At 38.1% G+C, this 27548-nt stretch overlaps 1 protein-coding gene across 7 annotated transcripts in view; it reads right to left on the minus strand.

Annotated features, from left to right (window-relative positions):
• pibf1.S (progesterone immunomodulatory binding factor 1 S homeolog) overlaps positions 1 to 27548 on the minus strand; it is a 96490-nt gene that overhangs the window by 15584 nt on the left and 53358 nt on the right. For 4 of the 7 annotated variants that reach the window (XM_018248340.2, XM_018248341.2, XM_041583177.1 and 1 more), the window contains exons 14-15: positions 19876 to 19978; positions 17605 to 17735 (exon numbers count right to left, since the gene is read on the minus strand). In XM_018248340.2, coding sequence (XP_018103829.1) covers positions 17605 to 17735; positions 19876 to 19978 — 234 coding nt within the window. 7 annotated transcript variants of the gene reach the window in all.

Below are 27548 nucleotides of genomic sequence, written 5' to 3' on the forward strand. Positions count from 1 at the left end.
AAAGTCAATATTTAAGGGAACATAGTGAAATAGCACAACAAAGACAGCCTGTCTATATAACTGTCTACACTGAGGCATACTGGGCATCCATCAGACAGCAACATTTTTCTTGGCTGTAGCGTGATTAAGAACCCACTTCCCAAGAATTACAATAAAGCAACACATGACGGAACAGTTTATGTTTAACAATCAGAAAAAACAGTGCATGGTGACAAGCCTTTCAGATCTGTCAAGCTTAAAGTTTTTTTGGCAGGTTTTGTTTCAACAAACAATTGCATATTTTAATGCATTGTCATTCAGACTATGAACATGGAAGGATTCTGCAAGCAGCTATTTATTTCTACATGTAACAAGTTTTTGTTGCACTGCTTGTATGGAAAGGTTGTACCATGCCAGACCAATTTTCACCGGTGTGCTTAAAAAAGTAAATAAAACTCAAAATAATTTTAATAGCTTAAACTTCACTTCAATTGTAATAGCTTTTACTTCACTTCAATTGTAATAGCTTTTACTTTTACTGGCAATTATAGGCCAGTAAGTTTGACATCTGTGGTGGGCAAATTATTTGAAGGCTTGTTAAGGGACCACATTCAAAATTTTGTCCTAGTCAATGGCATTATGAGCAGCAATCAGCATGGCTTTATGAAGGATAGGTCATGTCAGAAAATTTTGATTGCTTTTTATGAAGAGGTAATTAAGATGCTGGTGGGAGGGGGCAGTAGATGTGATCTATTTGGATTTTGCCAAAGCGTTTCATACTGTGCCCCACAAACGACCGCTCTCTAAACTAAGGTCTGTTGGGCTTAATGAAGGCGTTTCCACATGGATAGGAAACTGGCTACAGGATCGGGTACAGAGGGTGGTTGTTAATGGTACATTAGTGGGGTCCCTCAGGGTTTGCAATTGGGTCCACTTTTATTTAACTTGTTCATTAATGATTTAGGGGAGGGTATTGTAAGTAATGTATCATTGTTTGCAGATGACACAAAACTATCCAGCCCAATTAATTCCATCCAGGATGTGGCATGCTTGCAACAGGATCTTGACAAACTGGCAATCTGGGCAGCTAAGTGGCAAATGAGATTCAATGTTGATAAATGTAAAGTCATGCACCTGGGATGTAAAAATATCCAAGCCACTTATACCCTTAATGGGACTGCACTAGGCAAATCCATTATGGAAAAGGACCTTGGAGTCCTTGTAGATGATAAACTTGGCTGTAGCAAGCAATGCCAGTCAGCAGCATCAAGGGCAAATAAGGTCTTGAGCTGTATTAAAAGGGGCATAAAGTCACGGAAGGAGTGGGTCATTCTTCCACTGTATAGAGCACTTGTAAGGTCCCATCTAGAATATGCCGTACAGTTTTGGTCTCCATCATTCAAACAAGACATTATTGTATTAGAGAGGGTACAGAGAAGGGCAACTAAGCTGGTAAAAGGAATGGAAAATCTTAGCTCTGAGGAAAGACTGGCCAAATTGGGGATGTTCACTCTGGAGAAGAAGCGCTTAAGGGGTGATATGATAACTATGTATAAATATATAAGGGGAATGACATTGACCCGACCCTCTATAGCAAGTCTTAACCAAGTACATCTCCTATTATGAAATCCTTCATGGTTAGCTATCCTACATATCCTCGAAGGTCCCAACCTAGCCTTCAGATGTACAGTTCACCTGAGTTTGATAGTGTCCATCTCAACTGCTCGATCACTGTATTGTGTTATGCTTGGTGATAGCCTGTGCCATGTTTTCATCCTCCCAAACTTGTGCAGTTTAGTCTGCGAGTGTATTTATTTGTTGTATGTATGATTGCTGTGTGTTTAAAAAAGAAATAAAACTTACCTTTAAAAAAAAAAAATATATACAAGGGGATCGTATAATATCTCTAATGCTTTATTTACCAGTAGGTCTTTCCAGCTGACACAAGGTCAACCATTCCGATTAGAAGAAAAGAGGTTCCGCCTAAATATTCGGAAGGGTTTTTTTTTTTTTTTTACAGTGAATATGTGGAATTCTCTCCCTGAATCAGTTGTACAGGCTGATACATTAGATAGCTTTAAGAAGGGGTTGGATTGCTTTTTAGCAAGTGAGGGAATACAGGGTTATGGGATATAGCTCATGGTACAAGTTGATCCAGGGACTAGTCCAATTGTCATTTTGGAGTCGGGAAGGAATTTTTCCCATCTGAGGCAAATTAGAGAGGCTTCAGATGGTTTTTTTTGCCTTCCTCTGGATCAACTAGCAGGCAGATAAAAAAAAAAAAAAAAAAAAAAACTTGATGGACATCTGTCTTTTTTCAACCTCACTTACTATGTTATTATGCAACTATGTTAATACATGCACATAATGCACATTCTATTCCAAATCAAAACAATTTATCACTTTTGTGTTATTTCTTTACAAAAAAAGGAAATATTAGGCTGTACAAAAATAGTGTCTGCAATCTTCTTTAAACACTCAAACATTTACTGTATAAACTGGAAAATATTTCCAGATTTGGCTTTCCTTTGAATCACAACTAATATTGAGTTGTATAACACTGTTTCTGAGAACTACTGCACATCCATGTTGCATGGAGTTTACAAACTTCTGACACCTGTTACATTCCAAAATTCTTCTGCATTTCTTGGTTTTGCCTCAAAAACATCATTTTTATGACACCCCATAAGTTTTCTATTGGATTTAGGCCAGTCAATGTGCTGTTTTTTTCAACAACAGGACTTTGTGGGTGCTTCTTGATGATGGCTTCACATAGGCGTCACCTAATTGTAACAGTACTCGCAGGTTACTTTAGACCTTCTTTGTTTTTTCACAGAATAAATTACCTCACCGATTGAACTCCACACTGCTATTATTTGGAACAAGCCAATATTCTTTTGAACAAGCCTCAATTAATGATTCAATTACACATAATCAGCAGCATGCATGTCATGCCTGTTAGGTCTGACTGTTTTCCATAAGTCTTCTACACCAACTCGTAAATTATTTGCAATGTAGAAATATAATTTCTGCTAAAAACAGTGATTGATAAGGTTAGTAATGATTGACTGCTATTATTCTGAACACAACTGTATTTAGTATAATGGGCCTCTTTAACTATAAGCATCTGTCTTAGCCAAAGAGGTAAATAACTGGCATGTGTCAGTCCTTGCATTAAAAATATGCTGCTGCCAACAAAGTGTAAGCTTTGCTCTCCAAGGTGCTGACAATTAGATTATCCTTTTCCCAGGGGTCTGCAGAAACTGGGTCAGAATATATTCTTAAATTTTATATATTTCACATTTACAGTGCCTGTCAACAAGTTATAAAGTACTCATCTCCTTAGAAGTTTTCATGTTTTATTGCCATAGAACATGGAATCGTTTAATTTTGTTTTGTTTTTTTTACACTGATCAGCAGAAATAAGGCCCATGTCTCATGTCAAAGTGAAAACAGATCTCTGCAAATTAATTTTAAAATCCTGCAGTTATTTCATATTGACATTATCAAGTGAGGGTTGAAATGTTATTAAAAATACATTTTTGAAGTCACCAGTGTACAGCAGTTTTGCAGTCCATTTCACTCAAATACAATGGCCCTGATGCTAATATAAAAGTAATCTTGAATAAACAAAAATAAATGAAGTGTTAGAAGAATGTAATAAATAGCGAAAAGATTTTTTTTTTAAAAAAAGGTTTGTTTCAGTCCCTCAGATGACAGATTTTTAGGAAAAAACATATAAACATATACTCCCATATGTAATAAAAAGAAAAAAACAAATTGCGCCATCCCAGTAGAGAAAATGGACACAATCTCCTCCACCCCTCTGTGGCTACGGGGTCTGCTGCTTCTGTAGTTAGGCCACTGCCCAAGTGCAGTAACCCACAAGCTGTGTTATAGGTTACTATTGGTGATTAGATCCATAGAAAACTCTTCACCTTTTATTAGATAACTCCTAATGTCACAACCTGAATGCATCTAGTACAGAAAACTGAAACATTGCACTTATGGGATGTCAAATATTGTTTAAAAATAACTTTTGCTTCTCAGAAGGACCTTTCTCATGACAAAGGTCCCTGTGAGGGTGAAATCATTTATTACCATGTAAAGATCATTGAGAGCACCATTTTACTTACTTATTTGCCGCCATCAGGGCATTGTGGCTATATAGTTGCATGGGGTAAATATCCCAAGTGTAGTAAATCTATTAAATAAGTGGAAATGGAAATCAATGCTGCTAAATTCCTTGATCACTGCAACAGATAATGCAACAAATGGATTCTTACAGGATACATCACATCTTCTGATGTGACTGAATGGGTTCAGCATTCACCCCAATTATTTACCCTTATTTATAATGCAAGAAGTAGGACAACCCATTTTCCAAGTTGCACTTTCCAGACACTTACCCGATTCTTAATTCAGATACTAGACATTAAGGGGCATATTTATCAAGGGTTGAATAGCAAATTTGAATTTTCGAGTTTCAAAATTCACACATTCGAAATTTTAATCCCCCTATTCGAATGTAAATTAGAATGTGAGATTTATCACGCCTCGACCATAGAAACAGTCCTAATTCCAATATTAGCCACTTAAAACCTGACAAATTCATGCACAAGTCAATAGCAGAGGTCCGTTGAGCCATTTGAAGATGTTAATAGCCTTAATGACATTCAAGTTTTTTGTTTCGGGAGAAAAACTAGATTAATATGAATCAAATATGAATCGAATACGATTCAAATTTCCAGGCAAGAACCATTCTATAGAATATTAGACATTCACATTTTTTCTTAAATAACCTCCCAGTTGAATTGTGAGTATATTCGAATCAAAAAAATTCACATGAATTCGAAATTCAACCTTTGATTAATGGGCCTCCCCATAGACATTATTTTACAATTATTTTATATTTGAGAATTGTAAATGCAGGTTTACAAAGTTTTCTGGTAGAATTGCTAATTATATTTACAGAATTTTGGAAATATCGTGTGAATGTAGTTTGGGAATTGCTAACAAATGTCACCTGTAAATGTTGTTGCACAAGTCCACCTTTCTGACTATATAAGCAAAAATTTGCTAACAGCGACATTTGTTTTAGCCCTTCCTCTATTTTAAATTATAAAGGCATTTCACCTGTCAAAATGTTCTTTACTTGCATGCACAATAGTCTTTTATGTAAGCTTTAAACAAAGGTCATCAGGTATGACTAACTAATGAACTCAGTCACATTTCATTTTTTTCCTGCATGATAACTGCTGTCACTTAGCTTATAATCAGGTTAACGCCCTTAAGAAATCACAAGCACGAAAAAACTATTTCTCTAATTATTTCTTTAGCATTTATGAAAACAACTTTTTAAGCTTATACTTCATTTCCCCAGCTTATGCAATGAACAGTGGAAGAATGAAACCAGACTTATAGAAACTATACAGTATGAAAAAGTTTGGGAACCCCTCTAAATTCTTTGGAGTTTTGTTTAATATATAACATGCATTATGGAAAAAGTAGTATTTCAGCAGTGACATTGTTTTTTGGATTAACAGAAAATATGCATCATAACAAAATTAGTCAGGTGCATAAATTTGGGCACCCCAACAGAGATATTACATCAATACTTAACTGATTCAATGCTCAAGGGAGAGACAAAAATCGGAGTACATGACGTCGCACAATCTAATAGTGGCCTTATATTGTGTCTTTCAATATTGAAGTGATCAACTATGATTGTACAAAATAAACATTGTGATTTTTGTGAACGTGTCCTTTGTGTTTATTGCGTGGAAAATAAGGTGAAACTCTTATAAATACATGGTGAGTAGAAATGGTTAAAGTGCATAATGCTTAATGTGAGCAGGGTGGCGTACTAGAACCCACGACTCGGACGTCAATTTAAGAACCAGATAAAAAATAACTTTTATTTACTCCTTTTAAAATTCATGGACTGTGAAAGGGAATTAATTGATGAAACCATTAAAAACAATTAAAAGAAAGGGTGGAAATTCGATCCAATGTACAAGTGAAATGGGAGTAACAGTATAAAATGATTGGACTGTTCCCATGTGGATCTTACATCACCCGTATCCCTATAATAGCTGAACAGTAATTGGGGGTACTCTGAGGACTAGATTGGCAAAGGTCAGTGATATTCAGAGAGGGTGGGTGCGAAAACTCGCTCTGAGAAATGGGGTTTGATAGTGGAACGGTTCAGTATAGTGTCCTCAAGCGCAGCAGAGGCCAATAGTATTACAGGTAAGTTATAACAACAGGCCCCTCTGTTAGAAGGATGAGCTGGTCAGCCACTGTACAGTATGGTGTGCACGTCGTTTTTAACTAACACTGTGTCCTCTCAGAGGCACCTATGATGTATGGCCTATTCCCTAGACACTGAAAAGGCAACACCTACTGACAAGTCGGCTAGACAATGCGCGTACGGATTCTGAACCACCACGGGATAGTCGTACCCTCCGTTCACCCCCCTGTAAATTCTCTGCCCCACTGCACGCTGCCTTTAGATTCCTCTTTTACCCCTATCTTAAACCGCTAAACGAGCGGCGGAGCTATAGTGCCTGACGCACGTTTCGCCGATTATAGGCTTTTTCAAAGGCAAATGGCGGCGTGTTCTCGCGATATTTGAATCCTCACGAGCGCACCGATTGGTTCACTGGTGTCATGTGGTCACCGGACGTCACTTCACCATATGTCAGATGAAAGAGACACCACGTGATCATGAGATAGTATTCTCTCACCTATCAAAATAAGGCACATTGTAGCAAACCTAATCTCTATTTACATTGTTGCAATTTTGACCAAGGACATACATAATCGTAACATATTAACAAAATTTGATTGAGTACCCACCCTCTCTGAATATCACTGACCTTTGCCAATCTAGTCCTCAGAGTACCCCCAATTACTGTTCAGCTATTATAGGGATACGGGTGATGTAAGATCCACATGGGAACAGTCCAATCATTTTATACTGTTACTCCCATTTCACTTGTACATTGGATCGAATTTCCACCCTTTCTTTTAATTGTTTTTAATGGTTTCATCAATTAATTCCCTTTCACAGTCCATGAATTTTAAAAGGAGTAAATAAAAGTTATTTTTTATCTGGTTCTTAAATTGACGTCCGAGTCGTGGGTTCTAGTACGCCACCCTGCTCACATTAAGCATTATGCACTTTAACCATTTCTACTCACCATGTATTTATAAGAGTTTCACCTTATTTTCCACGCAATAAACACAAAGGACACGTTCACAAAAATCACAATGTTTATTTTGTACAATCATAGTTGATCACTTCAATATTGAAAGACACAATATAAGGCCACTATTAGATTGTGCGACGTCATGTACTCCGATTTTTGTCTCTCCCTTGAGCATTGAATCAGTTTTCTATTTACATAGGAGTAGTCAGCACATCTATACCGAGGTGTCTAGACCCTCGGCCAAGGGACCTCCCGAGGTACAGGCATTAGGTTAGAAGGTGCGGCAAACACCCTCTCAATTTCTACATCAATACTTAGTTGAGCCTCCTTTTGCAAATGTAACAGACTCTAGACGCCTCCTATATCCTTTGATGAGTGCCTGGATTCTGGATGTTTTTGACCATTCATCCATACAAAATCTCTCCAGTTCAGTTAAATTTGATGGCTGTCGAGCATGTACAGCTTGCTTCCAATCATCCCATATCATAATATCGATGATATTCAAGAATTGAAATTCAATATTCCAGAATATTGTACTTCTCCCTCTGCATAAATGCCTTTGTAGATTTCAAAGTGTGTTTACAAAGTTTGCAAATTTTCCTGCAAAACCCTGGGACATATTTGTAGAAGCATGGGATTTTCTTTTTTATATCAAGTCATTTGTAAGCCATAGCCAAGTCAGTCTGCAGAAACTAAATGCTTTTAGCCAATCCTGATAATAAAACGGTCAGTAAAATCAATCTTTAAAGAGACAGGTACAAAACTCGCCTATTAAAAACCCTATTCTTGAAATCCCTTCCTAGGGGTAAATTTACTAAGCGGCGAAAACTCGTCAGCGATGTGTCTTTGCAGCCATCGCAACACTTCGCCAGCCAAACATTCGATCAGACAATGCTATTAAAATACGATGTTTCATCCAGGGTCCGGAACGCTGGCGAATTTTCACTAGCATTACTTTGGCAATGCGAGCAAATCAAAGCGAAGATGCGATAGCGTTCAATTCTGCAGAGTGCAACTTCGTTAGAGGTCTTCGATCAGGCTAATTTGCATACAGCGGGAAATTTAAAGTTGAATGGACGTATATGTTGCAGCAAATACATTACATTACACAAGTCCAGGGAACCTTAATAAAGAAAATAGAGTTGTTATAATGCCCTACACATGAGCCCACTGTATAGTTAATGTTCCATAAGTTAGAAAATGTATGGGTGAACCCGATTACAAGAAAAAAATTTTAAGGACTTTTGCAGGCTATCACTCTGAAAAACGAAAAGACGTCAGCGCTTTTTGGACTTTTTCCACTAAAAAATATGATGTAAGTGACAGAGGATTGAGGAAGATCTATGCACTCCAATGCACTTCTCCTGGTTTGACCTGGTGAAGGCAAGTCTGGTGAAAGAGGTAAGGCTCAGTAAAATCCGCATCTTAGTGAATTTGCAGAGTAACGTCCATTCGCCAGAGCGAAAATTCACCTGGTGATAGAGTGCAAATAACCACTAGCACCTATCTCCTTCACTAGCGAAGTGACGATTGCGCCTGTTTGTAAATCTGCAAAGTCCCTGCAAACAGTAACGCTGGCGAATCTTCACCAGTGTTAGTCTTTTTGCCCTTTAGTAAATCTGCCCCTTGTGTTTATTGTTATAGAAATAATAGGACTTACGCTTTTTAGATCTTTCAGAAACAATTTTGCCAGGTATGTTGAGCAGCCTTATGAATGCCAATATTTACTTGTCGTATCATGCTTGTGACTTGCGTTGCCAGGATTGACAAGCGAGTTTCCTTAAAGGGATACTGTCATGGGAAAAATTTTTTTTTTCAAAATGAATCAGTTAATAGCGCTGCTCCAGCAGAATTCTGCAATGAAATCCATTTCTCAAAAGAGCAAACAGATTTTTTTATATTCAATTTTGAAATCTGACATGGGGCTAGACATTTTGTCAATTTCCCATCTATCTGGTTACCTTCCCATTGTTCTTTTGTTTGGCTACTGGGGGGGGGAAAGGGAGGGGGTGATATCACTCCAACTTGCAGTACAGCAGTAAAGAGTGATTGAAGTTTATCAGAGCACAAGTCACATGACTTGGGGCAGCTGGGAAATTGACAAATTGCAGGGGTTTATTCTAAGTGATCTGGTCCAAAACACAATTCATAAAATTGCACCCCATCTATATGCAAGTCTGTGCAATTTTATGGTTGAAAGAATGGAAAGAAAGGAAGTACATTTTTTCTTTAGAAAGTTAGCACCTATTGAAAATTCACTGTGTGTACTGAAGCTGCCTGTCTAGTCAACATGAATATAAAACAGTGCAACACAAGCAGAACACCTGCTTCCTACACTGACTTGAAATAAACATTTTCTTTTGTATTACATGAAAACTTGTACTTTGTGTGTTTGCCTTTTTTGTTTTGTCTTGCGATCATTCCAGAAATTCCAGTAATTACCAATGATGCACATCACAACTGCACAACATCAAATAAGGTGGGAAAATACAATTTCAAATATCTATACAATACAAAATTCTCTTGGAGTGGCCAAAGTGGTAGAAAGTGGAGCTCTAATTAGTTAACTTTAGTGTAATTGCTTATTTTGTGTCCTTACTCAATACTAGGGTGCTGTTACAATAATGATTGTCTACAGTGGATTTCTGGATATAGTGTTTCTAGAATCTTGATCCCCATGCCATAAAAGTATATAAACTTGACATAAAACAGGATCATGAAAGCTTCTATTGTTTCCACAGGCTGTGGTATTTATCCCCTCTGTTTTTCTAACCTGTAAGGTCTGTTTCTATACCTCGTCCTTGGTATTGGCATTCAGTGGAAGATATAGTTGGTGAAACAGTCCAAGGTCGACGCAGAACTTTGCTGCAAAAATCTCTTTATTCACACAACATGTTTCGAGCAAAATTGCCCTTTGTCAAGTGTACAAATTACCAATTAACACACCATCTTTATGGGAAATAGGTGGGAGGGGAAACGAAAGTGGGTGTAAGAGTTACAATTTTATTTAGGGAGTTAACCCGGGGGGCAAATAATGGGTTAACTCCCTAAATAAAATTGTAACTCTTACACCCACTTTCGTTTCCCCTCCCACCTATTTCCCATAAAGATGGTGTGTTAATTGGTAATTTGTACACTTGACAAAGGGCAATTTTGCTCGAAACATGTTGTGTGAATAAAGAGATTTTTGCAGCAAAGTTCTGCGTCGACCTTGGACTGTTTCACCAACTATATCTTCCAATAAAACAGGATCATTTTGCCATCAGTATGAATTTGAGCTAGCATAGTGATAAAGTACAAGATAATTTACAGAATATTACAGAGAACAGTAAACCTATAAAACATGAAGAACTGGCTGTTTATATAGAATCTAATGGGAAATGGCAATGTCATATTTTTCTCTCTCTAAATGCCATACCCATATTAACTTTTTAGCTTAAGCTAAGTTTCTGTTTTACTATTAGTATTATATCTCACAGCCTATTCAGATTGAAACCCATTTATCCATAAATACCTTAAATATAAAGAGAAACTGTTACAAAACTGCACGTCACTGGGGCTCTTCTATAGTGCATGACGGAAAGACAATGGTTACAAACATTTGCTCCTCCCACAAGTCTACATCATGTGTCTTCTCTCTGCAACTGATTTAACAGTGTGGCTTTAAAGGACCAGTAACATCAAAATTTTTTTTAAAAAAATTCGTTAGTATACAACAAAAAATAAACACCAAGACAAATAAAATTTTTAAATTGCAAAGCCTTTATTAAGAAATAACTTACTGAAACTCCACTTCCTGTCCTCTTCAGAAACGGCGAAAGGGCGACCATCCTTCCTGCAGTGATTGATTTCTCCTCCCTGGCTATTCTTCTACTCAGTCCATGTCTCCCAGCACTCAGCGCTGTGCTCAAGGTAGAGAGTCGGGACAGCAGAAGCAGCATGTCCAGCAGCAGCCCCCACAGCATCCCATCCAACAGGTCCACGAGTCTGGAGGCTGCACGCTGCTGCAGGAGAAGGTAAGGATTCAGGAAAGGAATCCTCCGCTGCGATCGCGGCGGCAGCGGCTACACGGGCAAGTGACTTGAGAAGGGGAAGAGGAGCCGCCGGCACATTCACTCACTGTATCCTTGATTGCGGCGGCTGGAGGAGGCGGCTACACGGCAAGTGACCTGAGAAGCTGAAGGGGGAGAGGAGCCGCCAGCACGTCCACTTGCTTTATCCTTGATTGCGGCGGCTGGAGCATGCGGCTACACGGGCAAGTGACTTGAGAAGGGGAAGAGGAGCCGCCGGCACATTCACTCACTGTATCCTTGATTGCGACGGCTGGAGGAGGCGGCTACACGGCAAGTGACCTGAGAAGCTGAAGGGGGAGAGGAGCCGCCGGCACATCCACTTGCTTTATCCTTGATTGTAAGCCGCCCTGAAGTAACTCTGTTCTCCGCGGCGGAGGCAGCAGCGGGCCCTGTTGGATGGGATTCTGTGGGGGCTGCCGCTGGACATGCTGCTGCTGTCGCCGCAATCGCAGCGGAGGATTCCTTTCTAGAATCCTTACCTTCTCCTGCAGCAGCATGCAGCCTCCAGACTCGTGGACTCGTGGACCTGTTGGATGGGATGCTGTGGGGGCTGCTGCTGGACATGCTGCTGCTGCTGTCCCGACTCTCTACCTTGAGCACAGCGCTGAGTGCTGGGAGACATGGACTGAGTAGGAGAATAGCCAGGGAGGAGAAATCAATCACTGCAGGAAGGATGGTCGCCCTTTCGCCGTTTCTGAAGAGGACAGGAAGTGGAGTTTCGGTAAGTTATTTCTTAATAAAGGCTTTGCAATTTAAAAATTTAATTTGTCTTGGTGTTTATTTTTCGTTGTATACTAACGAATTTTTTTAAAAATTTTTTTGATGTTACTGGTCCTTTAAGCTAGGGACAGCCGAGGGACTTCTACTTAGGGGCAGATTTACTATGTGGTGTAAAAAAGCGGCAGGGTAATTTGCCACAAATCTTTGTTTCAAAAAATGCATAAAAATGGCAATTTATGTGCTTTTTCTTTGAGTGACTTCTGCCTGAACTTACTTACAAAGGTCTGAAGCAGTGTAAAATAATGGCGGCACATCTGGCATTCACATGGCATAAAAACAGCTTTTTACACTGCTTTTCGGGCAATTTCATTTTAAACAGCATAATAAATAGGCCCCCTTAGTGTTTCAGTTCCATTTCAATGCCTTTACTAGAACCTTTGCAGTTTTACACTATGACTGTAGAAAAATGGGCAGTTGCCAGCTATATTCACTAGCTTTGTGTCTTAAATAAGGTGCCAGTCTGTAATACAATTTAAGGTCCCCATACACAGGCCGATAAAAGTTGCCGACAGACAAACTCGGCAGCTTATCGGCCCATGTTTAGAGCCCGACGGGCTTTCCCGATTGATATCTGGCCGAAAAGTCGGGCAGATGTCAATTGGGCAGGTGCATCTTTGGTTGATGCAGTCCTGCGATCAGACCGCCCGTTTGGCCTCCGTTCTGATCCGATCGTATCTGCCCGATACCGCCCACTTCAATGTGGGCATATCGGGGAGAGATCCACTCGTTTGGCAACATCGCCAAACGAGCGGATCTCTACGTCTATGGCCACCTTCAACTTTTCACAAAAGGCAAAGCATAATGGCAATGAGAATGTAAAACTTTCATACAGTATTCTAAATAAATCCATGCTCATATTGCCTCTTGCATATGCATTAGTGTTAGTAGGCTATTATGACACTTGAAGAAAAGGTGAAAAAAATAAAATTAAAAGTAAATGGCATTTGAAAGCAAGTAAACAAAGGGAATGTTTGTATGAAACTGTCAATGTTATTATTCACAGCAGTTCCTTACAATGGACTTGTATGAGCAAAGAATACCATTGTGATTTAAAATAATGTGCAGAAATATAATGAAAATAGAAGTTCTACTGCACAAAGACCAGTAAAGGCTGCTTTTGCAAGACATCTATAGAAGCACGGTCATTAGTTATCCTAATACAGTATAGAATCATTTTATCTCTACCGATTTACGTGTTAGGAAAGCCTGCCATTTATATTGTTTTTTTTATTATGGTTATAATAACAAGTCACACTAATCCTCACTACTCTGACAAAATTGCTATTGTAAAGGCAGCATTGTCCTCCAAATTAAAACACAAATAAAAATATGAATAAAAAATATTTTGAAAAAAACACAACATGTCGATCATAAAGCAGATGAAACTAGGCATCCGTACAACAAATAGATTGTGTCTACACAAGGTGTGCTTAAAGGAAGGTGAATAAATGTTGCCCTTTCTTTTCACTTTGCAGATCTTGTTGAAAGATTTACACTGCAATAAATAATCAGGTTATCCAACTGTACACAACACTTCTATTGTGTGTAAGGTAAAATTGGAAGATTCAAGAAAAAGTAGAAAAAAATAAGAATACACCCAAGACAATAAATATTTTACTATTTAAAAACAATTTTAATACAGGAGGAGGCGTATCCCCTAATGCATTTAAAAGGATATTAAAAGTCATTGTAGCCTTGGGCAGGCAATAACATTCTTTTGCTATGGTATATTAGCCATCAGTGCAGTTCAGTAGCATTGTTCTGCAATAATACAATTCCGAATCTTTGCTCTCTGATCATACATGGGGAGGAAGGATTAGCCAGTGCCGTAACTATAACTGAAAGGGCTCCCCTAAAAAAATCATTAAGGGGCCCTGTGTGAATCCCCAGTCAAGTGCATTCTGGCCCAACCCCCGCTAGTCCAAGTATTACATAGTAGTCCCCATGGTCCAGGCTCGCCAGCAGCCATGGGGTCTGCTGTATAGTAGCTACACCATTGCGGACTATTGTGGACCTGCTTTCAGAGTAGAAAATACATTATAAAACCTGAGATATAAATTTTCCCCTGGGTGAGACACTGACATAATAAATTCCTGATATTTACTTCCTTACATCACATATGTTTAAAAACAGAGGGCAACAGAGAGGCAGCAAATAAAAGAAAGAGAATGACCTTGGTAGTTGACCTTGTACATTCCCACTATGGCCCTCTCAAGGATCTGGTACATACCAGTGAACAAAGTGAAGGGGGCAGTGGTTTTGAAGAACATGAATTAAGGAAAGAGCTCTCTGTAGAGTTAACTATGGGTAAATCTACAACGAGCTGTAAATGATAAAGAACAAAATATCCTCTATCCATATTAAAAGCCACCTCAGAGTTACGTGACTTGTATAAAAGTTGTTATATGGTCACATTACTATGTGGGGACTTCTTATAAACTACAGCAAAGGGTACAATATCCTTTATATTAATCATGTTCCATTTAAATATAAGCAGAAAATATATAAAGACTACAAATTAGCTTTAAAATTGATTATAAGATTACTTTTCCATTTAGGTGTATACAATTATTATATTTCACATGTGTACTGCAATATTTTTTTAAATTTAAAATGCAGCAAATATAAAGAATTAGTTGCTTTTTTGGGATGTCTGCTTTCCACAATACAGTTGCTTACGTACATTTTTAAGAGGAAAGAGCTAGAGCTTGTAGCACAAACAAATACGTAAAAGTAACCACATATATTTAGCAGTGGATTTGTGAGAAATCGTTGACACTTCATGGCAGAGGCATACGGTTCTGTTACATGTTCATTCAGCTGGCAAGTCGTACAAAAGGGGCTTGGTTTAAAATTTGGCAAAGAACCCCTTTCTATTCCAATTACTCCAATTCATTCCAGATTATTGTTGCCATGGGGCACACCTAGGGCCCAAGTACAGTTACTCCTACCTGTGGGTATAGTGATGGTTAACTTGGCAAGGTATCCTTAATTTCTTCTTTCTTACTCTTGCAACCCCAGCAGAAATGCTATATGGGGTATAGTTTATGGCAGAAATGCCCTGCACAATAAGTCAGGTATACACACAAATTTTAAGACCTATTTTTGTGTGCATAATTACAAGGAGCAATGCCTGTCTGTACACAGCCCAACAGTGATAAAAATCTAATTAGAGTAGCTTATGATGTATTGTGAGGACCAATTTAATCTTTTGTATAATAATACATTTAGGATAATGGCACAAGACATGTATTTGAGTTTTGTCTTGGAAACTTTTTCAGGATACAGATAAGACATGAAACACCTTAGATAAAAGCTAGAGGGGAATTAGGCCCCGAAACATGGACATTTTGATCCTATGACTTATCGTCTTATTGCCTATGTACGAGGAGAACAAGACAACCGAGGGAAATAAATAGAAAGGGGCAGATACCTTTGTTTCCTTTGTGACAAAAGCTATTGTAAATGACTGTTAAAAAATGTCAGTGATGTTTTTGAAAACAAAGTCAACCAAAAATAACTACAGGAATAACTATCAATAACTGCAACAGAAACAAATTCAAGCTTAGCATTTGTAGACTAAACACTGGTCTTTCAACCATGCATGAGAAAATCTTTAGGATGTCTGTTATTTATAACATATTTAGCAAAACACAAAACTAACTTTACTACTCACCCCCCTGCCCCGCCAAAGTGCAACGTTTTGTCACAGCTTTGCAGTGCTTAGGTAGCATATTGCCCATATATCTCTATGGGAAGTGATGATGGTATATTGATCTTTTGGACTGCCAATAATTTTCACCTTAACTTTTCAAAACACTCCATATGCCATAGTCCTTTACAGACTATTAAAACTATAGTAAAATAAAACTGGCAGAAAGCTAATGTTATGAAAATGGAAAACACATAGCCAAGGATATCTTATCAAGACTGAACTGACACAGCACAGGAGCATCTGGCTGGGTCTGTAATAGTTGAATTCTTTATGGCAGTGTCGAGCTGGCCATAAAGTTTAACATCCACTTTGACGAGGTGGTGGAAATGAGTGGACACCCACAAGCAAGGCCAAACTGGGCTAAGCCGCTACGAGCTTATGGAGACTTATGGGTGAGGACAACTTCAACCCCCCAATGCAGTCCTCATGCAACTAGATTTTCAACAATGATTGATAAGGTATGTGGCTGATTCCCCTTGACAAAGGCTTGTGCCAAAAAATTGGGGGTAATTCTCATTCTGCCCAACACTATTCACTTTCTTTTAATTTACTTCTGTATGCTATATGATGAATATTGTTAAGTATGCTGGAATGCTATATTGATATATTCTGTAAAATGAATATTCAATTGCAAAATCATACCACTTTTGTGCATTGTGTTATTTATATGGTGTGTAGACTATTATATAAACTCTAATGTATTTTTCCCACATCTACAATATTTAAACCCTATTGATGCAGCTGTGAGTCTGCAGTTGAGTGCCCTCAGTTTACCGCTTAACATCTGGCAGACTTTCAGAGAGATACTGATTGGGAAGGCCCTTTGGAGGCCCCATACAAGTGCCAATACTCTTGGCATGCTAATACCCTTTATTGGCTTTAGGTTGGCATCCAAAATAGCCTATGTGCTTGAGTTTCAAGACATAACACTATACTAGGTGGTAGCAACAGAGGAGTGCTTTCAGGTACTGAACACCAAACATGTCATGTGAGGCAACATTTAACTTGCTTTTGAATCCACACTATAATTAAATTATAGACTATATTATAATTATAGCAGTGACCTAATCAAATACCTCATCCACTAATGCTGGCTTAGTCTGTGGTTCTAGCTGCAAACTCAACTAGCTTTTCCGTTACTTCCCCAATACCTGCTCTCAGAAGCAATAATATTATTCATTATATATAATCATTTATGGTGTCAGGGGACTTTAAGAAGTATAAGTATGAGAGAATAACTATTCTAGCAGCTGTTTTGGTTTTGCCCTGAATTGCTTCCGTTTTAGCACCTTTCTTAGCTTTTGTCTAAAGATCTTTATATAAACACAGTTTCAGGTTCACCTCAGTTTTTCTCTACTTTCATCCCAAACTCTAAAACATACAGGAAGTTTTATTGGCTCTTGATGAAACTGACCAATGTGTATTAATGTGATAGAGATGTTAGATCTTAAGCTCCAGTGGTGCATGGGCTGATGTGAATTATGTATAATATGGTGGTATAGCTAAATGATAATTATAATAAACTCTATTTTGATGCAACAATCTCCTGGTGACATTTAAGGTCATAGCGCTTTTATAGGTTCTAGGCAGGGAGGCAGCTCTGTATAAAACTTGTACCATCTGCAAGTGATGATGCAAAAAGGCAACACAAAAAACCTACATGTAAATATGGAGAAATTGACCAATGTCAATGGTTTATATTCAAGTAAAACACATTAGTAGTCCTGTTCTGAGAACAGCAAAAATATAAAGCTGAGACATGTTTGTGTGTTTCTGATATTAACCAAAAAAATCCATAAACAAGGTTTAATATTTAAGGATATATAGTATAAAAAGTACTCACGTGACATCTTGTTCAAGCTTAGAAATTTGGTCCTTCAGTGAATCAATTTGGGTATCTCTCTGACGAACAGACTCAATCAGGTACTGATATGGCTGCTGAACTTGACTCAGCAAAGAGTTTGCTCTTTCCAGCTTTGAAAATGGAAACCAAATGGAAACATTTGACTTTAATAAAATGCAAACAGTGAAGAAAATATAGCTTCCTTGTTTCCAGCTTTGCTGTTGCCAGGCACAACAAAATGCAAAGTATTTTGATGGCCCACAGTAAGAAAGGTTCCAAGTGGATTTCCTGTTTTGTAGTACTGTACATTACAAACGTTATTATGCATACCAACTACTACTGTCAGGTCACTTTTGATCAATGTTACTTTGACTGAAAAAAGTAATAGTAAAAAATAAATAGCACTTGCGAGTTGCTTTCCAAGGAACACAACAAAGTGAAGCAACAAAAGTAGCCTTTGGCTTATAAATATAAGCCTGAAGCGTTTGGAAATTGACTCAGTTTATTCTTCTTGTGTCGCTTTTCCAGGGTTGGACTGGCCCACTGGCATACCTGGAAAAATCCTGGAGGGCCCAGATCTGTAAGGGCCCTTCATGATAGAATGCACAGGCCTCCTTTGATTTTTGTACAGAATTCAGAAAGGCAGAGACAAGCAACATGAGAGAAATGGGAAAGAAGAAAATATTTTCAAAATTATTCTATTTTTGCAGTGATCTTACTGGCATGTTTCTGGTTAACAGAGTGCTTGTTGGCCATTTCTAAAGTGATCTTACTAGTATGCCTGGGTTGGAGTTCTTTTTAATAGAGTGCTCCTTGGCTTTCACGTTCCTCTTAGGCCCCATTGCTTGTTTAGCTGTCCCTGACAACCTGGGATGGTGACATGGGCTCGCTTATGTGTTTGGTCGGTCATCGGGGAGAGGTTCTCCTGTGGACATATCTTGAGTATTCAGTGCAATTTTGGTGCTTGCGAGGGGACCTCATTACTCTTAACACATACATTAGATTATATTCTAGACAAATAGCAGCAGATGTTTTTTTGCCATAAAAAAGCTCAACACACTAGAGGTGACCCCTTTAGACTTGAGGGGCTTAACTTTCATTTGAAGCAGCATAGGTGGTGTGTGTGTGTTATGGTCTTGATAAAGGTTCTAGAGGTGGACCGAAACGTCGGCCTGTTCTTTAATTATCTGAATAAAATTATGTTTTTTAAAGTAAACCTGTCGATGGGTTCCCAGTGTGCATTCATTCACCTTGGACTTATATTAAATATGCGCTTTTTGAGTAGCACCTGGGTAGCTTGCTGAACACAGTGGAGTGCGGATAACCAAAGTTTATTATATATATATATATATATATATATATATATATATATATATATATATATATATATATACCGTATATACTCGAGTATAAGCTGAGTTTTTCAGCCCCCAAAATATGCTGAAAAACTCTACCTCGGCTTATACTCGGGTCAAGGGCAAAAGCGGTCGCCGGCGTCTAAGAATAGTCGCCGGCGTCTAAGAATAGTCGCCGGCGTCTAAGAATAGTCGCCGGCGTCTAAGAATAGTCGCCGGCGTCTAAGAATAGTCGCCGGCGTCTAAGAATAGTCGCCGGCGTCCAAGAATAGTCGCCGGCGTCCAAGAATAGTCTTCAAGAATTGTCGCCAGCATCCAAGAATGGTCGTCGGCATCCAAAAACGAGACGCCGGCATCTCCAATGGGAGCAGAAACCCTCAATTTTTTGATTGAAACTTACCAGAAGCTGCTGCATTTCTCACCCTAGGCTTATACTCGAGTCAATAAACTTTCCCAGTTTTTGGAGGTAAAATTAGGTACCTCGGCTTATACTCTGGACGGCTTATACTCGAGTATATACGGTATATATATATATATATATATATATATATATATATATATATATATATATATATATATATATGTGCATAAGGGCTTGAAATCAAAGAGCAGGCCTAAGCACGAACTGACAAAAAATAGCCTGGAGGATTTCGGCTCTCTTTTAAAAGGTAAAAAAACTACAAATATCCAGACACAACAGAATGAAAAGTATGCAAACTGCAATCTTTAAGAAATTGTCAACTGGCTGTTCAAGGTTGTCATATTTCTCTTATTAACCCCATTTTTTGGTAATGTCTTAAGGGCAAAACTGTTTTAATCTTAAACATCTTAAGATAATAAAATATTAACTAAAAAAAAAAGGACATGCAACACACACCCGTTTTGTTCAGTCATTTAATGAGAATAGCTGGCTTACCTCCAATAAAGTTTGTGCTGCATGTGCTTTCTGTTGCTCCACTTCTTTAATCAACAAAGAGTTCTGTCTCTCAATCTGCAGGAGTCTTTTAGCAAGGTGAACACTAGATGCACAAAAAGAATGGAAAAGAACTATTAGGATTAACAACCCTTAAAAAAAAAAATACATATTTTTTTGCATACTTTTAGCAACAAACCTTGCTACCCACTGTGGATCTCTTCCAATCACTGTGGGAAACACTGCGTCTGAAGATGGTCACCCAAAAATGTGGCTATAATAGTAGTGATTAACTCACCATGTGCGCCACTGGCATATATACGGGTCTTAAAAATCTTCTTTTTGAAACATCAATGCAGTATGAAGACATACTGTTTGCATATAATTCCTTGCTTACACATATTGTATTTATAAAAGTGGCACTAGCTACATATACATAATGCTGAATTTCAAAATTTCCCAATCATCTGTCTTCTCTTCACCTTGCGATTAGTCTCCAGTTTCTACAACAGGAAAAACGGGGCTATCTGGCACTCGGGGGAATCAACAGGGCCAAAAAATCAGTTAAAATATAAGTTTTTACATTAAAAATGTATGTACATGCATCTCCTAGGGCTCTACGTTTTATACCTCTAGGGTACTTAATCATGGGGCCACAGCCCATGGATCAGTGCTGCTAGTTATAACTACACAGAGCAATAAATGCATAATAACTTTGTTACATATTCTCCATATTTTCTCAACTGCATTGTTTGAACATTAATAATATACCTGAATAAAATGTAAACTTATTTTTGATAATATTGCTCACACTTTGACTATACATTAGAGCAGCCAAAATATCTGTTGGAAAGCACATTAGCATGGTGGTTCATAGCACTGCCTTAATACCCAAAATGAGAAATAACTCCTTTATGTCCCTGTGGCCAACTATGCAGAACCACTGGTTTTATAGCACAGATACATCATTACATTGTGAAGGACTTTTTGGCTAGTTTTAGCCCATTTCACACTAACCAGGTCGGTTTCTCTGCATAGTGGTTCAACAATGGGTTGTGCCATGACAAATATATGACATAAATATGGTAACAACATTTTTATGGATGCCAAGCCAGTTTTCATATGTCAAGAACCTGTTTCTGAGGCATTCTGACATAATGCTTTGTAATGAATGGGGTTAACAAAAATTCAGGTGCAAATGACAAAGTGGGTGACCAGTTTAGAGGTGGGAGTAAATAGGTTGACTCCTGAAGAATCTGTGTGATTTCACATGCCTGCATTTTCTTGACTTATTTGAACTAAAAGAAATACACAAAACAAGCAGAGCGTCAAGACAGAAACCTGATGGAAAATTCCACTCACAGAAGCTCCCTTTGTCTTGCTTCCGAAACAGCTTTAACTTTTACGTTTATGAACCTTCGACAATCATACCTGCATTTCATTAATGTAAACGTGATGTAAAAGCTTCTGACTTAAATCATTATGTCCCAAAGAACTAGGTACAATATGTATTTATCTTTATTTTCACTTCATTTGTTTGAAAGCCTTAATAATAAATACTAATGACAGGAGGTACAATGTTGTACAAAAATGTAGAACCAGAAAGTCTTGTTTTGTTCTTTCACATCGTGAAAATGAAAACATTATCCATGTATTTTCAAGTTCAGTCAAGTCTAAAAAAACTGATTTATCTAACTAAATGTAAGCAGAAGGGGGATTTCCTGTGAATTTTATGAAAAACAAAGGGTTCAAGCGGTGCATTTTAAAATTAATTGTTTCTAGATATAAGCCAAAAAACATTATACGTGTATACACACACACACACATTGTGTTGCAATTAGGTAATTGTCATTATACTGTATGGGAAGGGGTAGGGCGTGGTACAGCAGGCAAAATATCTGCCCCATGTGTCATAGGCCTTATACAGTGTATCATGCTACAGAACTGATAGTGAATACTATTTGATAAGTTAATAAAGTCATACTTTCAAAATGATTAAGGAACCTAATTCATTAACATATATCATCAGTTGTGGGATCAGGGAACGGGGATTTCCACAGCACTGCAATATCAAATATCTTCAGTAATGGAATCCCTGGAGAAATATGGTGTAGTATGATATAATAGATAGGGGTAAAAATAACTAGTCCTTCACTACATTGTGTCAGTCCAGTCAGAGATCCATTCTGCAGAATATTATAGAATATAGTTCAAGGTTCCTATTTTCTTCAAAGATCATATTGAGAAAATATAAATGTACATACAATATATAAATACATCTATAACCACAGGAAAGAAATGCATATCCTCATAATATGTACAACTGTGTGTGTAAAATTGTGTGATTTCTACTCCTTAAATCTGCCAATTATATATCTTACCTTATACTGTTGTTCCACTTTGATAATTAGGACAATGCCAGAGTTTCCCCTTCCGTACGATTCCATGTCACAGGCACAAAATCTATTGGCCCAACATAGGCCTAAATGGTAAATGCCTGTGCCACTACAGGGCAGGTAATTATCATTTGAAAACACTGATAACTGATCGGGTGGGGGCTAAGAGAGTCCATACTTCAGGGAGGAAACAATAGTAATACTTCAAGAAAATCTGCACAAGAACACTGAACTGGGAGGGAGCTCCCAATGTGGACAGCCATGTTGGCAAACTATTTTCTGGCTGCTAAATCAAATCAATCAATTCAAGGGCCATGACGCTATATAATTCTGCTCATTGTATCTGCAAGCCAATGATTATTCCTTGTTGTTCCATACTTTGTCTTCATTGAGGATCCAATATGCATTATCTATCTTGGATCTCTTCCTATCCTTCAAACTAATCATTGTGCATCTCACCCCTTTACCTTGTCTTCTCTCAAATTCTCAGTGCACACTACTGATCTTGGTCTGTTTCAGTAATCATTTTAATGCTATTGATAGTAATATCAACCTTCTCAGACCTGCTCTAGCACATCAGAAACTACCAGCTTTTGATTTTTTGTTCTTGTTTGTCCTGATGTAAAATGATTAATTCCATTCCCCCCTTTGATTATCTGAAACACACATACCTATACATTAACCTGTTAATGCCAAAATAACAGAAAGAATCCAGTTCTGTTTTTTTTATGCATATTTGGTTTTGATTGAATAGATTTCATCAGGTACTTTGGTTCAGTTATTTTAACAATGAATGCTTTAACCCTTTAAGTGCCAGCAGAATTGACCAATTTGGTTACGCGAAATGCCAGACGTTTTTGAAACATTCTGTGCTCTCTCACTTTAGGGGCATTTTCTGAGGGGAAACCTATAGTTCAGCTAGGAAAACTATACATTGTTTTTTTCGGGAGAAACTGAGCTTTCTAAATCTGCCTGAGTTTTCTTGTATTTCCACCTCTGCAAAAAGATTTATAGTGCTAAATACAAAAAAAAAATGAAAAATTCCTATTTTTCACAATATATGAACTTATACCTGAAAAATATTTCATTTTACGCATGAAAATCCAACTGATTTGGAAAGCCTCATGTCTCTTGAACATGCCAATACCAAATATGTATAGTTTTAGGAAGATTTAGGACATCTGTACAGCAAAAACTACCGGCAGTATATTACCGAATTTTGAAAGCAGAAGGCAGAAAACGGCATACTTTTGATTCCAAGGCCACAAAATCCTGAAACAGTATGTTTACCCCAGAAGACCATATATTTTTGGAAAGTACACATTCTGCCGATTCCAAAATGGGTAACTGTGTCTCTCTACTCCTAACTACCAAACATCAAAGCTTGTCTGAACGTAGCGTTTTTTATCAAAATGTATCAAAATTTTGAAAAATCACTTCAAAGGTTTTATTTTGCTGCTCCGCATATCACACACTATATTAGATACCAAGAAAAAACACCCTGAATATGATTGCCAGGGGTCCACTGAACAGTTTGATCCCCATTGTGCATAGGATTACCAAAGTACCTGGCATTTAGAGACCCCAATATGAAGTTAGCACATCCAAATTGTCCAGGACTTTACTTCAGCTACTGAAAAATCAACACACTGACTGCATTTTTTGTGGGGTAAAAACACCGAAATATACGTTTACCCCCCAAAACCATATATTTTTGGAAAGTACACATTCTACCGAATCTAAAATGAGTACCCATGCCTTTCTGCTCCAAACTACTGAGTCGCAAGGCTTTCCCAAAATTGTCAGTTTTGGTGAAATATCTGAAAATTTCCTAAAAGCTTCAACTTCCCAGCACCATATCACCCATGTATCATTACATACCAAGAAAAAGCACCCTAAATATGATTGCCAGGGTTCCTCCAAACAGTTTGGTAGCCATTGTTCATAGGTTTACCAAAGTATCTGGCATTTAGAGGCCCCAAAATGAAGTTAGCACATACAAATAGTCCTGTGAGTAACTTGAGCTAATGAAAAATCAACACATTGACTGCATTTTTTGTGGGGTAAAAACACAGAAATATACGTTTACCCCCCAAAACCATATATTTTTAGAAAGTAAACATTCTACCGAATCTAAAGTGGGTACCCATGCCTTTCTGCTCCAAACTACTGAGTCGCAAGGCTTTCCCAAAATTGTCAGTTTTGGTGAAATATCTGAAAATTTCCTAAAAGCTTCAACTTCCCAGCACCATATCACCCATGTATCATTACGTACCAAGAAAAAGCACCCTAAATATGATTGCCAGGGTTCCTCCAAACAGTTTGGTGGCCATTGTTCATAGGTTTACCAAAGTATCTGGCATTTAGAGGCCCCAAAATGAAGTTAGCGCATACAAATAGTCCTGTGGGTAACTTCAGCTAATAAAAAATAAACACATTGACTGCATTTTTTGTGGGGTAAAAACACAGAAATATACGTTTACACCCCAAAACCATATATTTTTGGAAAGGACACATTCTACCGAATCTAAAATGAGTACCCATGCCTTTCTGCTCCAAACTACTGAGTCGCAAGGCCTTCCCAAAATTGTCGGTTTTGGTGAAATATCTGAAAATTGCATCAAAGCTTCAACTTCCTAGCACCATATCACCCATGTATCATTACGTATCAAGAAAAAGCACCCTAAATATGATTGTCAGGGTTCCTCCAAACAGTTTGGTGGCCATTGTTCATAGGTTTACCAAAGTATCTGGCATTTAGAGGCCCCCAAATGAAGTTAGTGCATACAAATAGTCCTGTGGGTAACTTCAGCTAATGAAAATTCAACACATTGACTGCATTTTTTGTGGGGTAAAAACACTGAAATATATGTTTACCCCCCAAAACCATATATTTTTGGAAAGGACACATTCTACCGAATCTAAAATGGGTACCCATGCCTTTCTGCTCCAAACTACTGAGTCGCAAGACCTTCCCAAAATTGTCGGTTTTGGTGAAATATCTGAAAATTGCCTCAAAGCTTCAACTTCCTAGCACCATATCACCCATGTATCATTACGTATCAAGAAAAAGCACCCTAAATATGATTGTCAGGGTTCCTCCAAACAGTTTGGTGTCCATTGTTCATAGGTTTACCAAAGTATCTGGCATTTAGAGGCCCCAAAATCAAGTTAGTGCATACAAATAGTCCTGTAGGTAACTTCAGCTAATGAAAAATCAACACATTGACCACATTTTTGTGTGGTAAAAACACAGAAATATATGTTTACCCCCCAAAACCATATATTTTTGGAAAGTACACATTCTACCGAATCTAAAATGAGTACCCATGCCTTTCTGCTCCAAACTACTGAGTCGCAAGGCCTTCCCAAAATCGATGGTTTTGGTGAAATATCTGAAAATTGCCTCAAAGCTTCAACTTCCCAGCACCATATCACCCATGTATCATTACGTACCAAGAAAAAACACCCTAAATATGATTGCCAGGGTTCCTCCAAACAGTTTGGTGGCCATTGTTCATAGGTTTACCAAAGTATCTGGCATTTAGAGGCCCCAAAATGAAGTTAGCACATATAAATAGTCCTGTATGTAACTTCAGCTAATGAAAAATCAACACATTGACTGCATTTTTTGTGGGGTAAAAACACAGAAATATATGTTTACCCCCCAAAACCATATATTTTTGGAAAGTACACATTCTACCGAATCTAAAATGAGTACCCATGCCTTTCTGCTCCAAACTACTGAGTCGCAAGGCCTTCCCAAAATCGACGGTTTTGGTGAAATATCTGAAAATTGTCTCAAAGCTTCAACTTCCCAGCACCATATCACCCATGTATCATTACGTACCAAGAAAAAGCACCCTAAATATGATTGCCAGGGTTCCTCCAAACAGTTTGGTGGCCATTGTTCATAGGTTCACCAAAGTATCTTGCATTTAGAGGCCCCAAAATGAAGTTAGCGCATATAAATAGTCCTGTATGTAACTTCAGCTAATGAAAAATCAACACATTGACTGCATTTTTTTGTGGGGTAAAAACACAGAAATATATGTTTACCCCCCAAAACCATATATTTTTGGAAAGTACACATTCTACCGAATCTAAAATGAGTACCCATGCCTTTCTGCTCCAAACTACTGAGTCGCAAGGCCTTCCCAAAATCGACGGTTTTGGTGAAATATCTGAAAATTGTCTCAAAGCTTCAACTTCCCAGCACCATATCACCCATGTATCATTACGTACCAAGAAAAAGCACCCTAAATATGATTGCCAGGGTTCCTCCAAACAGTTTGGTGGCCATTGTTCATAGGTTTACCAAAGAATCTGGCATTTAGAGTCCCCGAAATGAAGTTATTAGCTGAAGTTACCCACAGGACTATTTATATGCACTAACTTCATTTTGGGGCCTCTAAATGCCAGATTCTTTGGTAAACCTATGAACAATGGCCACCAAACTGTTTGGAGGAACCCTGGCAATCATATTTAGGGTGCTTTTTCTTGGTACGTAATGATACATGGGTGATATGGTGCTGGGAATTTGAAGCTTTGAGGCAATTTTTAGATATTTCACCAAAACCGACAATTTTGGGAAGGCCTTGCGACTCAGTAGTTTGGAGCAGAAAGGCATGGGTACCCATTTTAGATTCGGTAGGATGTGTACTTTCCAAAAATATATGGTTTTGGGGGGTAAACATATATTTCTGTGTTTTTACCCCACAAAAAATGCAGTCAATGTGTTGATTTTTCATTAGCTGAAGTTACCTACAGGACTATTTATATGCGCTAACTTCATTTTGGGGCCTCTAAATGCAAGATACTTTGGTAAACCTATGAACAATGGCCACCAAACTGTTTGGAGGAACCCTGGCAATCATATTTAGGGTGCTTTTTCTTGGTACGTAATGATACATGGGTGATATGGTGCTGGGAATTTGAAGCTTTGAGGCAATTTTTAGATATTTCACCAAAACCGACAATTTTGGGAAGGCCTTGCGACTCAGTAGTTTGGAGCAGAAAGGCATGGGTACCCATTTTAGATTCGGTAGAATGTGTACTTTCCAAAAATATATGGTTTTGGGGGGTAAACATATATTTCTGTGTTTTTACCCCACAAAAAATGCAGTCAATGTGTTGATTTAGCTGAAGTTACCTACAGGACTATTTATATGCGCTAACTTCATTTTGGGGCCTCTAAATGCAAGATACTTTGGTAAACCTATGAACAATGGCCACCAAACTGTTTGGAGGAACCCTGGCAATCATATTTAGGGTGCTTTT

The sequence above is a fragment of the Xenopus laevis genome, chromosome 2S, assembly GCF_017654675.1.
Source record: "Xenopus laevis strain J_2021 chromosome 2S, Xenopus_laevis_v10.1, whole genome shotgun sequence".
Taxonomy (NCBI): domain Eukaryota; kingdom Metazoa; phylum Chordata; class Amphibia; order Anura; family Pipidae; genus Xenopus; species Xenopus laevis.